General features: G+C 44.9%; 1 protein-coding gene across 3 annotated transcripts in view; it reads left to right on the forward strand.

Moving 5' to 3' along the window:
* Positions 1-15,296, forward strand: part of MPHOSPH8 (M-phase phosphoprotein 8) — a 45,550-nt gene extending 30,254 nt beyond the window's left edge. Inside the window, exons 6-14 of one of the 3 annotated variants that reach the window (XM_032271179.1) lie at positions 1,465-1,590; positions 1,671-1,759; positions 3,867-4,007; positions 5,878-5,964; positions 8,972-9,126; positions 11,178-11,332; positions 13,177-13,304; positions 14,466-14,549; positions 15,074-15,296. In XM_032271179.1, coding sequence (XP_032127070.1) covers positions 1,465-1,590; positions 1,671-1,759; positions 3,867-4,007; positions 5,878-5,964; positions 8,972-9,126; positions 11,178-11,332; positions 13,177-13,304; positions 14,466-14,549; positions 15,074-15,115 — 1,007 coding nt within the window. In that variant the 3' untranslated portion in view covers positions 15,116-15,296. Of the gene's footprint in view, positions 1-1,464; positions 1,591-1,670; positions 1,760-3,866; positions 4,008-5,877; positions 5,965-8,971; positions 9,127-11,177; positions 11,333-13,176; positions 13,375-13,438; positions 13,886-14,465 lie in introns of those variants that run through there. The other 2 variants (XM_032271178.1, XM_032271180.1) reach the window with 2 other exon arrangements.
* The last annotated feature ends 2,414 nt before the right edge of the window (positions 15,297-17,710 follow it).

Consider the following 17,710-nt stretch of genomic DNA (forward strand, 5'->3'; position numbering starts at 1 on the left):
TTCCTTGGTGGCGGGATGGGTTATGGGGCTTACCGGGTGGGGGCTCCACGGAGGACTCAGACACCTGAGTAAGAAGACCAGCTCTGCTACTCTCTGGTGTGTCTCTGAGCAAACCCTGGAGCCTTTCCAGCTTCTCTCATCTGTAACACGTCTCCCCTTACAGATTATTGTGTATGGAGGAAATCGATCCATTCATGTAAACAAGTTAACGTGTCATGATTGCTAGTGGCTTTCACTGTTACTGTTGCGGATAGAGCTGGGATGCTGCAGGATGGACAGCCCAGAGGCTGTGCTGTTTCTCTGCTGTCAGCTCTCAGAATTAGCAGAAGTGTTAGTTTCAGTTGAGGGCTTTGGAAAAAGTTACTCAGTTATTGCATGTGTTTTACAAACTATATCTGTGGCTGGGCCAACTGCCTAACATCTATGTAGATTGAGGAATTGGATTCCGGTGAAAATCCTTTAACTCTTACCATCAAGTATTTCTGTTTTTCATTTGTAGAAAGAGCACATAACCATTGTGAATTACTCCCAGATAAGCTGCACTGAAGTCTGATCGATTGCAGTGGTGATAAAGGCCGAACACATGCGTCCTCAGTGTTCCCACACCTGTGGGTCCCATCGGGGAGAACTCTAGCAGTACCTCGCAGTGGGTTGGGTGTGAGCCAGGGCACTGTGGGAGCAGGAGGCTTCCAGGCATAGGTGCCTGAGTGAGTCTGGAAGGATCCACAAGCAGTGCCTTTGACTTACGTGCTGGATTAGCTCACACACTGAGAATGGCTTTATCTGTACATGGTTGGAAGCAGTGTATGTCCAAGAAGAATGGTGGAAGGGAGAAAAGTCACATTAGAATTGCATTTCCTCTTACCGGATCCCTGATTTCTCCTTCCTTTGAGCTACTGAGTCTTAAAATTCCTCCTTTGCTATTTTACAATGACAGGTTACTTATTTATTTGTGAGACAGAGTCTTGCTCTGTCACCCAGGCTGGAGTGCAGGGCATGATCTCAGCTCACTGCAACCTCTGCCTCCTGGATTCAAGTGATTCTCCTGCCTCAGCCTCCTGAGTAGCTGGGATTACAGGCACGTGCCACCACACCCAGCTAATTTTTTGTATTTTTAATAGAGACGGGGTTTCACCGTGTTAGCTAGAATGATCTCAATCTCTGACCCGGTGATCCACCCACCTCAGCCTCCCAAAGTACTGGGATTACAGGCGTGAGCCACCGCACCCAGCCACCTATTTATCTTTAAGCGTTCACAGCACCGTGGCTTCTAAATGTGGATAGTTCATATTACTTCCCAAAGAAAATTGGGGATTTTATCAATTAAAAGACCCCATTATACAATGACTTACGTTAAAAGTATACATAAAGCTTTGGTTAAGACACCACAAATTTAATAAACAACATCGTAGGTTTTTTATACTTCATATAAATGTATGTTAACAAGGCCTTTGTGTGTTCCAGATGGCAGGCAGCAGATTCTGAGTTTGGGTATGGACCTGCAGTTGGAATGGATGAAGTTAGAAGATTTCCAAAAGCACCTTGATGGGGAAGATGAGAATTTTGCTGCAGCAGATGCAATTCCAAGTAGTGAGTAGTTTTGGAAATATTGAAATTCCTTTCACAAATCTAGATATATAAAGGCTAACTTCACTTTTCTTTCATTTTAGATGTGTTAAGGGATGCTGTGAAAAATGGGGATTATATTACTGTAAAAGTTGCACTTAATTCAAATGAAGAATATAACCTGGACCAAGAGGTAATATGTCTTTTAAAAATCTCGTGAAAGGAAAATGGAAAGTAAATCTTGAAAGAATTCAATTTAAGTTTTCATTTATTTTAATTACAAAAAAGCTGGGCATGGTGGCACACACCTGTAATCCCAGCACTTTGGGAGGCCGAGGCAGGAGGATTGCTTGAACTTAGGAATTTGAGACCTGCTTGGGCTCCATGGTGAAACCGCAGCTCTAGAAAAAACTAGCTGGACATGGTGGTGTACACCTGTAGTCCCAGCTACTTGGCTGGCTGAGGTGGGAGGATCACCTGAGCCTGGGAGGTCAAGGCTGTGGTAAGCCAAGATCGTGCCACTGCGCTCCAGCCTGGGTGACAGAGCAAGACTCTGTCTCAAAAAAAAAAAGGTGATGCACTTTCACTTTGTAAAATTAAAAAATTGTAGAATCCTCTAAATATACAGTTACAGTCCCTTTAATTCCTCCCCCTTAAAAGTGATGGTTTGGTTTGGTTATGGTCTACCTGTTTTGTATGTTGGTTACCCTTTGCCACTTTGAGAGTGTAGAATAAGACCATTTTCCCGTGGCCATCTGTGTTTCTTTGATGGTTGCCTTGTTTACAACAACTGTCCATTTCTCTGTTGTAGCTGTGGATTTTTCTTACTGATACATATGGATTTTTTAATGGAAGCATATTGACCCTTTCTCCCTAGATTTTAGGTTTTGTGTTTGAGTCTTGAATTGCTTGAAGATTTTCATTTTTAGGCAATCATATCTGTGGATCTTTTACATTTATGGCTTTTGGTTATCTTGTCTTGCTTAGAAAATATCTTTATATTTTTTTCTTTCATTTTTTAGCTTAGCTGTGGATTTTTTAGGTTTCATCCCTTGGGATTACAATTCAAAAAATTAATGGGATTTTGATTAAAATGGCATGAAATATATAGATTGACAGAGAACTGACATTTGTATTTGCATTTTGCATCTTCTATCTGGGAACATGGTAATTCTACATTCACTCAGCTCTTCATTTATACACTTAAGCAAAGTTCTGTGGGTTTTTTCATTCATGTAGACATTGCACATTTCTTATAGATGTCTGCCTATATGTTTTATAATATTATGGTCATTAGAGTCTTTTTTTATTTACATTTTGTTTCCTAACTGGTTATTGCTTGCCTGTGGTAAAGCTGTGAATGTCTTTGTATACATCCATGTGTGTGTCTGCAGTCACTTAACGAAATTCTCTTACGCTGATAGTTTTCAAGTTACTTCTTTTGGATTTTTTAGGTAGAAAATTTGATCATAATGCCCCCCAAAAATTCACTTCATTTTATATGGTGCAAGCGTTTTATGTGCCTTTAGGATTTAATACACAAAATAAAAACAAAAAAGATACAAAAATGAGAGCTGGGCATGGTGGTGCGCACCTGTAATCCCAGCTACCCGAGGCTGAGGCAGGAGGAGTGCTTAAGCCCAGGAGTTTGAGACCAGCCTGGACAACACAGCAACATCCTGTCTCAATAAAAAAGAAAGAAGGAAAAACAACACCAACAAAAAAATTCAAGCATTCCTTGGAGATATTGTGAGTTTGGTTCCAGACTCTTGCAATAAAGGGAGTCACACAAATTTTTGGTTTCCTGGTGCATATAAAAGTTAGGTTTACATTATACTATAGTCTAAGTGTGAAGAGCATTACATCTTTAAAAAAAAAAACAAAACTATATATCTTAATTTACAAATACTCTACTGCTAAAGAATGCCGACAGAACGACACAAAATGAGCACATGCCGTGGGAGTAATGGTGTGAGTAAACTTGCTTGTGGCAGGGTTGCCACAAACCTTCAATTTGTAAAAAACAAAGTCCCTGTGAAGTGCAGTAAAGCAAAGCTCAGTGAAACGAGGTGGGCCTGTAGAGGAAAGCTGTAAAATTTTATACAAGCATTTACATGTGAAAAATATTCTAAAAGCTACTAGTTTCTGATGGTTGGGATATTTTAGCGAGAATCCTAAGTAGATGCTTAAATTATTGCCCATTAGTGATTTCACATTGAAACATCTCAAGTGAAGAGATTGGTTCTGAAATTGTTCTGACTAAAGATTAACAAGTTTTTTACTTAACAAAACCAACACAGGATTCCAGTGGGATGACACTGGTGATGCTTGCTGCTGCGGGAGGGCAGGATGACCTCCTGCGACTCCTCATCACGAAAGGCGCAAAAGTGAACGGTCGGCAGAAGAACGGGACCACCGCCCTCATTCATGCTGCAGAGAAGGTTTGTGGCTTCTCATGCATCCATTTCAGAGCTTTCATGGTATTTCTGCCGACGGCCTGAGAGGATCTCTTCGGTAGTGAAATATAGCAGTCACGTGGCCACATCGCTTTTTAAAAATTTATTTTTAGAAATAAGGTCTCTGTCCCACGGGCTGGGGTGCAGGGCACCATCATAACTCACTGCAGCTTCAAACTCCCTGGACCCAAGCAATCCCTTGCCTCAGCCTCCCAAGTAGCTGGGACTAAGCGTGCGCTACCACACCTGGCTAATTTTTTAAATTTTTTTAGGGGCCAGGTGCGGTGGCTCACGCCTGTAATCCCAGCACTTTGGGAGGCCGAGGCAGGCGGATCACGAGGTCAAGAGATCAAGAACATCCTGACCAACATGGTGAAACCCTGTCTCTTCTAAAAATACAAAAATCAGCTGGACGTGGTGGCACATGCCTGTAGTCTCAGCCACTTGGGAGGCTGAGGCAGGAGACTTGAACCTGGGAAGGCAGAGGTTGCAGTGAGCCGAGATGACGCCACTGCACTCCACCCTGGCAACAGAGCAAGACTCTGTCTCAAAAAAAAAAAAAATTTGTAGAGACACGGTGTCACTGTGTTGCCCGGCCTGGACTCAAGTGATCCTCCTGCCTCGGTTAAAGTGCTGGGATCACAGGCATGAGCCACCACGCCCAGCCAGGGTAACTTTTTAATTTCATGTTTCAGTTGATCTGTGACATGTAATGAATGGTTTTATCAATAGTGCATTGTAATCACATTTCAAAATGTGATTTATCTCATTGGAAATAATTTATATTAAAGTACTCTGATTAAAGTACTAATATTAATTTTAATCCTAGATAATTTCAAGTTTTTTTCCAACTGTATTTGTATTCCTTTTGGTTAATAATTTAATTGAAATGTTCCCATATATCATCTTTTTCTTTTTCTTTTTTTTTTTTTTTTTTTTTTTTTTTTTGGTCGCCCAGGTTGGAGTGCAGTGGCGTGATCTCAGCTCACTGCAACCTCTGCCTCCTGGGTTCAGGAGATTCTCCTGCGTCAGCCTCCCCAGTAGCTGGTACTGTAGGCGTGTGCCACCACACCTGGCTAATTTTTGTATTTTTAGTACAGATGGGTTTCACCATGTTGGCCAGGCTGGCCTCAAACCCCTGACTTCAGGTGATCCACCCACCTCTGCCTCCCAATATCTTTTCTTTTTTTTTTTGAGACAGAGTCTAGCTCTGTTGCCAGGCTGGAATGCAGTGACATGATCTTGGCTCACTGCATCCTCTGCCTCCCAGATTCAAGTGATTCTCAGGCCGGGCATGGTGGCTCACACCTGTAATCCTAGCACTTTGGGAAGCCAAGGTGGGTGGATCACCTGAGGTCAAGAGTTCAAGTGATTCTCCTGCCTCAGCCTCCTAAGTAGCTGGCACTTCAGGCACGCACCACCACGCCCTGCTAATTTTTGTATTTTTAGTAGAGACGGCGTTTCACAATGTTGGCGAGGATGGTCTCGATCTCTTGACCTCGTGATCCACCCGCCTCAGCCTCCCAAAGTGCTGGCTGGGATTACAGGCGTGAGCCACCACACCTTTTCAAAGGATTTATATCTTTTTAAAGAATTTATATGCAGAGGCTGTTAGGTTGGAGCCAGTGGTTCCACTCAGGTAGCAGTTGTTGCTGGCAGCACAGTGAGTGGCCGAGCGTGGGCATCTGTGGGACAGGGCTCAGCCCCGTGGCCCCACATAAATGCTGTGGCCCACAGCCACTTGCAATAGAACCTGCCGGGTATTTTTCCTGATGACTAAAAATTTCAAAATATCTGAAAACTGTCTTTTAAATAATTTGGGGCATTAAATTCGCTTTTTTTTTTCTTTTAATAGAACTTTTTAACTACAGTGGCTATTCTTTTGGAAGCAGGAGCTTTTGTAAATGTCCAGCAAAGCAATGGTGAGACTGCGCTGATGAAGGTAAACCCCTCCTGTGGGTCGTCCCTTTCTTCAGTACGTTGGCTGGTGCTTGTGTTGGCATCTGCCACTGTCAGGCACTGTGCTGGGGACTGAGAACACAGTGGGTACCAAGACAGTCCTGGAGTCCAGCCGCTCACGTGGAAGGAGGAGAAACGGGCCAGCAGGGCAGCAGTGAGAGCTCATATGGGCAGTGATATGATTGGAGGTCACAGGGAAGTGTTCCGAGCTAGGCCCTGGGGACACTGGCAGTCCTTAGGGTGGATGAGGCCAGTGCCACACTGTGTCCTAAATGGCAGTCAAGTCAGCAGGAAGGGCACTCCAGCCACAGCTGGAGCAGCGGAGAGGCTGCCGGCCTCGAAGCCGGGCCGAGGGTGGGACGGAGCTCCTCGTGTGCTCTGTGTGTTCGACATTTTATGATGGTGAATTTGTCGCCTTGGGCTTGCTCCTGTGTTCTGGAACGCGATTTCCAGACAGGTTTTGAGAGGAAGGTCAGCAGTTTGGCATTTGTCTCAGGGGGCCCTGCCCGGTCTGGTTGGTTCCTCTGCGGCAGTTGTGGGTTCCTGGCCCAAGATGCTGTTAGGATGTAGCAGGTCCAGACACCCAGCCAGGGGTGGCCGGCTCAGCTCCCCATGGGCACGTGTCCTCTTGTGTCCCTGGGATGCTTGGCTCTGTGTAAGCCATTGCGCCAAGCAGGGGCCTGCCCAGTGTCCATTCCAGCCTCTGGCCCCAGTAAGCAAAAGAACATAGCCAGGCCCCAGGTCTGCAGGGCACCTGGCATTGAATCCCACTGTGAACCCTATTCTGAAGGCCCAGACCACTGTCCCTTGGCCTTCTGCTGCACGAGGCCCATAAACAGTCTCCTCTGCCACCCAGGCTGGAGTGCAGTGGCACCGTCATGCCTCACTGAAGCCTTGACTTCCCAAGCTCAAGTGTCTCTTCCCTCAGGCTCCCAAGTGCATGACACCACGCCCAGCCATTTTTTTTTTTCTTATTAAAGGCAGGATATCACTGTGTTGCCCAGGCTGGTCTTGAGCTCCTGGCCTCACGCACTTTCCTTTTGGTGCATGGGAATGTTCATTTTGTTCAGGAGCCTGAGGTTTGTCTTTTGTTTCCCTTCATTTGTTTCTGTGGTTGCTGTGTGTGGAGCCGAGGTGGCCTCTCAAAGCATCATCTTGGTGACAGATGGCCAGGTACACCCTGAACTGCAGCCATGCAGATGTGTCTAGGGCATGAGAGAGGTGGGTGGGCACAGAAGCCCCTGTGGGCCAAGTCTGAGGGCACTGGGGAGCCACAGCAAGGTTGGTTGAAGCTGGAGAAGGGTAGAATCGGATTAGAGGGTTTTCATTTGTTTGTTTTAACGCTTCTCAGTACAGAAGAGGCATAGATTGGGAGGAAGATAGTTTGCAGACTTGTCGGGAGGGTCTCCAGGTTACTTGAAATAACAAGTCCGTATCTCAGTAGTGGCAGAAGGGGTGGAGCAGGTGAGGTGACCACTTGGTAGGAGGTAGAATTCACAGAGCTTGGTAACTGGAGGTGACGCCTGGGTATTCCATTTCCTAATTGGGGGCACAGGTGGCACAGATTGGGGGAGTTGAGCATTGGGTTGTTTATATGTCACCTCTGCACATTTCACTGGGGATCCTGGGCTCAGGAGAGAGGTACGGACTGGAGATTCGGGTTTGTTGCCTTCAGCTCTGCAACAGTGACTGTAGCCATAGGTTGAGAGTGGGGTCATCCATGGGGAATTGGAAAGGAGAAAAGGGCCATAGATGGAAGAAGCCTGCGTGGGGAGAAGCGGAGGAGGAGGAGGGAGTGTGAGAGCCACGGGGCGGACGGAAGTGGTCCTTGGCAGGCAGCACCTCCCCTGGCACAGCAGGCACCCGGGTCAGCTCCTCAGGGCTGCCTGCCTTGCTGAGGTATGGTGTTGAGTTGGGGAGTGGGGCACAGAGGGGAGATGGCTCTGGAAGTGGGTTGGGGAGGGCGTGGCATTTCTTCCCTGAGAGGACACATAGCACTTATTTCACTGGGTCTGAATTCCATAGACTACCTTTATCTGCCATGAAGTTTTTTAAGTATTTGTCTCTGAAAATCTGTATTTTAATTGCTTTCAGGATTTAGTATATTCAAGTTTTTTTGAGTTTTAGAATGAGATGTAAACATAGTAATTTTCAGAAATTAAAACAAAAACCTTTTCACCTGAGGAGAAAGTGTCTACATTGGTTCTTACCAGAGCGGGCAGGTGCAGAGGGTCTGCCCTCGCCCGTCACTGTGGGCTCTGTGGGTCCCAGCGGGGCCTCTCGCCCTCCCAGCATCTGCCTCACAGGGTAGGGAGGCACAGGGACCCTCATCTCCCTTCACAGATGGAAACGTGAGCCTCAGAAGAATTAAGGGACTTATCTGAAGTCACGTGGCTAGTAAGTGGCAGAGACAGAAACTGTTGACTGTGCCACAGCTCCATCATAGATTTGCAAATTCAGATTCATACCTGTGCTTGGGTGTCTCCTTTACAGCAGCAGCTGGGGACATTTTGAGGTTATGAGAGGTGCTTTTGAGATTCTGGAGAAAAAGCTCTCTATAGTGAGGGCTAGGCTTGCATATCTCTGTGCCTCTGCTGAGAGGCTGGCTCACGGGGGACAGCATGGCAGGGACAGAGGACAGCAGGGGACTGCTTAGCAAGGCCTGGTGTCTGTTCTGTCTTGGGACTGAAGCATCCTTTTTGAAGTTGCCCATTTCCTGAAAATTAAGTGAAGAAATTGACTGAATATAGCACACAGATTTCTGTGTTGGCCCCTGAGTCAAAGATATTCCCCACTTGCATTTAAACAACACTGTGTGACTCCTAATGCCATGGCCTGACAAGCGCCATAAATTCTCTCCCCTCTTCCCTGCCCTGTGCCCTCTCTTCACAGAGAACCCCCAGGCATGCATAGAGACGGAACCAACAGCTGTGGGTAGTGTTACCACAGTTTACAGCTAAGTAATTGTTACTCCTTTTTACCTGACCTAGGCCTGTAAAAGAGGAAATTCAGACATCGTACGACTCGTAATTGAATGTGGAGCTGACTGCAACATTTTGTCAAAGCACCAAAACAGTGCCCTGCACTTTGCGAAGCAGTCTAACAACGTGCTTGTGTACGACTTGCTGAAGAGCCATTTAGAGACGTAAGTGGGAAGGACTGTGCCGTGGTTAAGTCCCGTAGCATACACCTGTTTATGTAGACACGTTGTAGTTGGAGTGCCCTGTGTGTCAGAAAAACATCCAGCACAAGTCCTGGTGGTTTTGTTTCCAGTAGGTCACAGATTCATAAATGGCATGTGAATTATTTCTCTGCAAGTTATTTCTCAAAAAAATTTTTTTTTTTTTTTTTTTTTTTTTTTTTGAGATGGAGCCTTGCTCTTGTCACCCAGGCTGTAATGCAGTGGCACAATCTTTCGGCTCACCACAACCTCCACCTCCCAGGTTCAGCTGATTCTCCTGCCTCAGCTTCCCGAGTAGCTGGGATTACAGGCGCCTGCCACCACACCTGGCTAAATTTTGTATTAGTAGAGACGGGGTTTTGCCATGTTGGCCAGGCTGGTCTCGAACTCCTGACCTCATGATCCACCCACATCGGCCTCCCAGACTGCTGGGATTACAGGCATGATCAATTGCGCCCAGCTAAGTCTCAAAAAATTTAAAAGTTAACATTGGCCTATCTGGGAGTATTTTTCTTAAATCTTAAGTATACTCTTAATTTGGTTAGTAGACATTTTCTTAAAAACATTTAAACTTGGCTGGGCACAGTGGTTCATACTTGTAATTCTAGTGCATTGGGAGGCTAAGGTGGGTGGGTCACTTGAGGTCAGGAGTTTGAGACCAGCCCAGCCAACATGGTGAAACCCCATCTCTACTAAAAAAGAAATTAGCCACACGTGGCGGTGGGTGCCTGTAATCCCAGCTACTCGGGAGGCTGAGGCAGGAGAATCGCTTGAAGCCAGGCGGCGGAGGTTGCAGTGCGCCAAGATGGCGCTACCGCACTCCAGCCTGGGTGACAGAGTGAGACTCCATCTCAAAAAAAAAAAAAAAAACTTTAAACTTTTGTCTTTCTTTTTAATAGACTTTATTTCTTGCCACAGTTTTAAGCACAGCAAAGTTAAATGGAAGGTACATATTTCGAAGCCTCCCCCACACCATCCTCCCCCACTGTTGAGACCCCAGTCACCCACAGTGGTACATTACTTACAGCCAATGTGCCTATAGGGACACCTCATAATCACCTGGAGCACAGCATTGACATTAGGGCTCACTCGTGGTGTTACACATTCTCTGGATTTGGACAAATACATAATGACATCCATCCCTCATCACAGAGTCATAGAGAATAGTTTCATGGCCTTAAAAAGCCTGTGTTTTCCACCTCTACATCCTTCCCTCCCCTAGCCCTTGACAACCACCAGTAATTTTACTGTCTTCATGTTTTGCCCTACCCAGAACAGTTGGAATCAAACATTATTTGGCCTTTTCAGATTGGCTTTTTTCATTTAGTAATAGGCATCCGAGATTCCTTCCATGTCTTGATAGTGCATTTCTGATTAATATTCTGTTGTCGGTTGTCAGGATTTACCAGTTTATTCAGTTCATTCTTTTTCAAGTAAATTCTAAATCACATTTTATTTGATTGCAAGTTCATACTTAAAACAGTTTAGTATTCTATCACTTAACTCTTTTAGCAACACGTATCAAACTCTCACAGACAGTAGCAAACTCAAGGCGGGTGTTTACGTAGCAGGTCTCGAGTGGGCCTCTAGGACTGCGCCCGTCGCCCTCAGTGCTGCTGATGGCTGGAGTCCTGACTCCTCTGTTCACACGGGGTGTTTGCAGAGATCCAGCAAGTAGAGTGACCCACTTTCCTGAATTGCCCAGGACTGAGGGATTCCCATTTCTGATTTTCCACTGATTCATTAGACAACTACGTATTACACATAGACTTGTGCCAAGCACTGTTCTAAAGGCTAGGGAGTTGGAAATGGCAGTGAGGGGAAGAGACTTCGCTTCCACTGAGATGGACAACAAGACAGATCCACGGCTGTCCGGTGCTGGTGGAGGGAGAGCTGGAAAGTAGAGGCAAGCAGCTGCAGCTCTCTTTTGGAAGGTTGGCCTCACTGGTATTTGACAGGCTTGTGGTTGTTTTCTACATTAATGTTAGCAATGCCTACTATTTTTTTTTTCTTAGACTTTCCAGAGTAGCAGAAGAGACAATAAAGGATTACTTTGAAGCTCGCCTTGCTCTGCTAGAACCCGTTTTTCCAATTGCATGCCATCGACTCTGTGAGGGGCCAGATTTTTCAACAGATTTCAATTACAAACCCCCACAGAACATAGCAGAAGGTAAGCCTATGCCTCTCTTCACACTTTTCTATGTGAAGTGTGACACTATATTAACAGACTTTTTGACAGAATCTTTTCGTTGAACAAAACTTTAAGGAAATTCCATTACTTGTAATAACTCTGCAGACCAGTTAACAGCCGAGCTGCTCTGGTGGAAGAGAGACCCAGCTGACACCCCCTTCCCTGTTTTAACACCCATTTTGAGCTTGGAAGTTGCGTCTTAATGACACTGGTTCCTAATGAGTTTTATTAAAATTCAGCTTCAGGATTCTAAGCCTAGAATGTTTTTTCCCTGAATTTTGTTTGTAGTAGTCTTTGCCCTTTGAAAAAGAAAAATAGTCTTGCCCATAGTAAAACTGAGAGATGGAAATGCCAATTCCTCTCTAGCCTCTGCCCAACAGCTGCTCTCCAGGCAGGACTGCGGCTGGCCCTCCCTAGGCACGGTGCTAGGTAGATGTGGAAGCAGCACTGTCTGCCAGGGGGAGGAAGCTGGACTCTAGCCTTTTTTTGCTTAGAAACCCTTGTTCCCCATTTTGTAAATGGTTTGTATTCATTCCTGGAAAATGTATTTAAGAACATATAGCCATGACCCTGAAAGAGCCATTTGTAATATCTTAGTGTTGAGAGAACTTGACGTGAAATCATAATTTATAGTTGTTTTTTTTTTTGAGAGGGAGTCTCCCTCTGTCACCTAGACTGGCGTGCAGTGGCACGATCTCGGCTAGCTGCAACCTCTGCCTTCTGGGTTCAAGTGATTCTTCTGCCTCATCCTCCAGAGTGGGTGGGACTACAGGCACCCGCTGCCACACCCAACTAATTTTTGTAGTTTTAGTAGAGTTGGGGCCGTGTTGGTCAGGCTGTACTCAAACTCCAGACCTCAAGTGATCCGCCTGCCTCGGCCTCCCAAAGTGCTGGGATTACAGGCACGAGTCACCATGCTCGGCCAATAATTTAGTTTTGTTTATTCACATGGAGCATCTGCATTGCCAGGTGTGGGCACCAGAGAGTGATGGCCTGGGCTGGCCCTGGCGAACCTGAGCACCCACTGACACCCACAGCAGCTGGGCCTGCAGAGTTTTTTCAGCATGGGCACAAGGTCTGCATCAACCAATATTGATTGATTGATTGATTGATTGAGATGGAGTCTCACTCCGTTCCCCAGGCTGGAGTGTAGTGGTGCAATCTTGGCTCACTGCAACCTCCGCCTTCCAGGTTCAACCGATTCCCCTGCCTCAGCCTCCAGAGTAACTGGGATTACAGGCATGTGCCACCACACCTGGCTAATTTTGTATTTTTAGTAGAGACAGGGTTTCTCCATGTTGGTCAGGCTGGTCTTGAATTCCTGACCTCAGGTGATCCGCCCACCTCAGCCTCCCAAAGTGCTAGGATTACAGGTGTGAGCCACCATGCCTGGCCAATTTTTGGTATATGTTAATCAGAAAATTTGGAAGGGACCAAAGAGTATGTGGAAGAAAATGGAAAACCACTCAGACCCACACCCAAAGATGCCCACCACGGGAATGTCCCTGGGACGTGTGCTCATTCAGCAGCAATCTTTAAATACCAGTTTAATAATTTCAGTGTAGAAAATCGTACTTAAGTCTTTTCCATGAACTGTCAGTAGAGGTTACTTGGGCAAAAGGTAAAAAGGGTTCTGTGGGTTGAAAAATGCCAGGTGACACAAGCGTTGAGACGGCCAGCCTCCTCTGAGCCTCCAGCTGCAGTGGGTGATGCTTGTCTGACCAGGCCCAGCTCAGGGGCCCTCTTCCATCTGGCGTGGATGTTCCCTCTGGGGGCTCAAGGTTGCATTTGGAGTAATTCACACACATCTCCCGTGTGTTCAGGCTCTGGCATCCTGCTGTTTATCTTCCATGCAAACTTTTTGGGTAAAGAAGTTATTGCGCGGCTCTGTGGACCATGCAGTGTACAAGCTGTAGTTCTGAATGATAAATTTCAACTTCCTGTTTTTCTGGTAAGATACTCTGTATTTCACTACTAAAAAGTATATTCTTCTAATCAAAAGCACAGATGACTTAATTTTAGTGTCTTAATAAAATATAATTGCTCAGAAAAGGGCCCAATTAATAGTAGTTGACTTAATTTTAAATTTTTTGTGTCTTAATAAAATTGTTCAGAAAATGACCCAATTAATATTACCCATTAATACTTTCTGGGTAATAATTTTACCCATAAAGTAAGATTATCCTAAATTTTGTCAGTAGGAGTTTTTCCTGTTTATTTTTTGCCTTAAATTATGCTTACTATGCTGCCTTAGGACCATCATTGTTTTGAATATAAATTCTTAATGATCTCAAAGACTCTGTACATAATTACTTGGCCACTTTTAGAATTATTTCCTTGGACTCAATTACGCAAAATTAGCTGGATATAGTCACTTTAACACTTGTACTGTATATGACTGGGTGCATTTTAATCCAGTTGCCTGGATTAATTTTGTCATTCGTATATTTTTAATCAAGGGAAAAATAGATGACAATTTTTTTTTCTGAGACCCTCTCACTTTGTTATCCAGGCTGGAATGCAGTGGCATGGATCACAGCCCACTGCAGCCTCCACCTCCCAGGCACAAGCAATCCTCCTGCTTTAGCCTCCCAACTACCTGGGACTACAGACGTGCCACCACACCCAGCTAATTTTTTGTATTTTTTGTAGAGACAGGGTTTCACCATGTTGGCCAGGCTGGTCTCAAACTTCTGGGCTCAAGCGATCTGCCGCCTTGGCCTCCACAACATACTGACTTACGAATTAAAAATAAGCACTTTGGGTGGCCCAGGTGGGCAGATCACCTGAGGTCAGGAGTTCAAGACCAGCCTGGCCAACATAGTGAAACCCCGTCTCTGCTAACGATTCAAAAATTAGCCGGGCATTTGGCATGCACCTGTAATCTCTACCCAGGAGGCTGAGGCAGGAGAATCACTGGAACCTGGGAGGCAGAGGCTTCAGTGAGCCAAGATCACACCACAGCCTCTAGCCTGGGCAACAGAGATTCCATCTCCAAAACAGTAAATAATAAAAATAAAATTTATGATTCTTTTACAACATTGATGTTTTAAAGGCTTCTGGTCTAAGTTTGTGTGAAAAAACACTGATTTTTTTTTTCTTTCCATTGTAGGACAGTCATTTTGTTTACTCATTCAGCCCTATTGCAGGTCCCAATAAGCTCTTCATAAGGTTGACGGAAGCACCCTCTGCCAAGGTGAAAATCCTTTCTCCATATTTAGTGTCACTACTCAAGTTGTTACTCCAGATTACTGTGTCATCATTAGAAAAGAATTCCAAGAATCCTGGTGTGCCTGTCCTAGAGACAGGCACTTCCTTGAGCAGTGATGCTTGGTGCACCCCCTCAGTCTACTCTGTGTTAGACATGATAATGTGGCAGGAAAACGACTAGGCTGCAGCTGAGAAGAACGCTCTCTAGAGGATGCAGCCATCTGAATCACGTTCTAGGCCTTGGTATGGAATTGCCAAATGTGTTATCTTTAGGGCGGTCCCAAATCTCTTGTGTGAAAGGAAGCTGGACAAAATAGTCTGTCTAATAAAACAGTAATATAAAATTATAAGCACTTGGAATTATTTCTTGAATTAAAATGGCAATGATCTAACAGTGTAAACTGATGATAAGCAACCTGAAAATATTGCCAAATAATAGAAGCAAACCTCGGATATGTGTGGGTTTTCTTCTGGATCTATACTGACACCTGCATTCTTTTCTTTCAACAGGTTAAGTTGCTAATAGGTGCATATAGAGTGCAGCTGCAGTGACCAAACGGAAGGGATTGGGTGGAGTTCTCTGCAGACCGATTCCTGTACTCTCTTTGACAGCAGTTTGGAATTCCAGCACATCCATGTAAAGTTTTGTCTAAACTTCTTGCAAGCAAGCCTGTTGTCTGTTGTAGTCTGTAAGATGCGACATAGCTGTGTCTCTGCCAGGGTGCTGGAATCTCAGTGCAGTGTCCAGACTGCATATTTCAGTTTTTCCACAATGTGGATAGTACATATGAGGATTATTTAAGAAAATTAAAGACTTTTTCTTTTTTTTGGAGATGGAGTTTCGCTCTTGTTGCCAAGGCTGGAGTGCAATGGCACGACCTCAGCTCACGGCAACCTCCGACCCCCAAGTAGCTGGGATAACAGGCATGCCCAGGTAATTTTGTATTTTTAGTAGAGACGGGGTTTCTCCGTGTTGGGCAAGCTGGTCTCGAACTCCTGGCCTCAGGTGATCCAACCGCCTCGGCCTCCAAAGTGCTGGGATTACAGATGTGAGCCACTGCACCCAGCAAGACTTATTTTCTTAACTTGAAATTTTTTGTTAGCCCTGGTGAACTTCTGTGTTTAAAAAAAAAGAAAAAATTCAACTCTAAAGCATTTGCTTACAGCAAGGGAGCCATGTTATAGTCAGGTTACCCAAGCATGGAATAAAGTGTGCGTTTGCTGCCCTTGAAGGGGTTGGGGAGGCCTGATCTTTTTCTAGTAGGCAGTAGCCACACATTCCCTAAGCACAAAAGGTGGAGAGGGCAGTCACTTTGTAAATGTGCTGTAGTCACTAATCTTTTCAGAGGGTAACAAGAGAGTCTTTAAGATTTAGCAAGAATGTAAATCAGTACACTATGAGGCATAAAAGAGAATATTAAATGTGAACTTTTGACCAGGTGTCGTGGCTCACACCAATAATCCCAGCGCTTTGAAGGCTGAGGCTGGAGGACCGCTTAAGTGCAAGAGTTCGAGACCAGCCTGGGTAACATGGGTGGCACACACCCGTAGTCCCAGCTACTCAGGAAGCTGAGGTGAAAGGACTGCTTGGCTGGGAGGTCAAGGCTGCAGCGAACCTGAACGGCCACTGCACTCCAGCCTAGGTGACAGAATGAGATCCTGTCTCAAAAACAAAACAAAACAAAAAAATGAGGTTTTAACTTTGTTCTTGGAATCTGTACATTTTTTTAAAGCCACATCTTGTAACCTTGTTTTGAGTACCAACTGGGAAGATGGGACTTAGGTAACAGCCAAGCCTGTTACCTGTCGGCTGCGTGGGAGCCGCCACGCTGTCTTGAAGAGTTCCTGCTTCTGTATATTACCCACAGGTTGAACTCAGATCCTCTTAAATATCTGGCAAGCATAAATCAAGCTCAGTCTGGGTTATGGAGAAGTTGAAAATTGTTTTGTTCCTCATTGGTTTCTAATTGTATAAAATACGATTTTAATGAAAACTTTTCAGAATTCATATTTGTGTAGATATTTCAGAGCACCATTTTTACTTTACATCCTAAAACTGCCTTTTCCTATGGTTTTGTCAATAAAACATTATGATGTTGGTCTGTTTCCTTTTAGATCTCAAGTTTCAAACTTTAAAACATGGTTGATATTTGCAATTTTTTAGCTAAATGAGAGCTGAGATTGGACTTTTTTTCAACTAAATTGAATCATGTAATGAATGTATCTGGTTTCATAGCTTTGTGGGGGGAGAAGGAGATGTGAGTCAGCAGTAGTGCAGGTCAGGAGCAATAAAGGAGACAGTAGGAGTCCAACTACAGATGTGAATGAACAGCCTCAGAGGAACACATGAGGAGGTGGCCTGCTGTTGATCAGGAAGGCAGGGTGTCTAAGCCATAAACCAAATAGGAATCGGCACATAGTTCAAAATTATTTTTGGGGGAAAAAAGCCTGAGCAGTGATCCCTCTGGAAAACAAAGCAGTTCTCAGGCAGCACCTTACCAAAGGTTTATAGATAAAGTTTAGAGCCACAGGTCAAGGCCCAAGGGACCCTCGTGTAGTTAGTGTATGCAGCACAGCTTATGTGACAGAGGACATAGCCGTAGTCGTGTCCAGATGTCCTAACCTTTCCCCTGGAAGGCTATAAAGTCAGATATAGTACATGATTCAGTTCACAGCCTAGGATACAGGCGATCTCGGGACTTAAGCTCACCACAGATGGGATGCATGGCTGTAGCCAGACTCAGTCATGTCCTCTGCCATTATTCCTTTCCAGTGTCTGCTTGTGTAAGGACAACATAATTGGGCTGTTCAGTTAATTTACTAGCAACCGCACTCAGATCTAGTTTGCTGTAATGGCTGTAGTAGAAAGTACACATTCTTTTGTCTGTTCTGCCAAAAAGAGGGATTCTGATGTTGAATAACTACAATTAGATATGAGGCGTTTGGTTTCAGTCCAGAAGTAGAAAACTTCCATTTTTATACACTATCAAGTCAATCCTATCTTGAGTCTTAAATGTGGAGAATCTTATTCAGTGGAATCATCAGGAAAGTCGATTGGAAGCTCAGGTGCTACTTCCTGGGTTCCGCTTTGTATCCATTATATTGGATAGCTTTGAAAGTAAAGCTTCCCCCAACACACACACACAC

Source organism: Sapajus apella, unplaced genomic scaffold, assembly GCF_009761245.1.
Source record: "Sapajus apella isolate SASKATOON/1434 unplaced genomic scaffold, GSC_monkey_1.0 scaffold225, whole genome shotgun sequence".
Classification (NCBI taxonomy): Eukaryota; Metazoa; Chordata; class Mammalia; order Primates; family Cebidae; genus Sapajus; species Sapajus apella.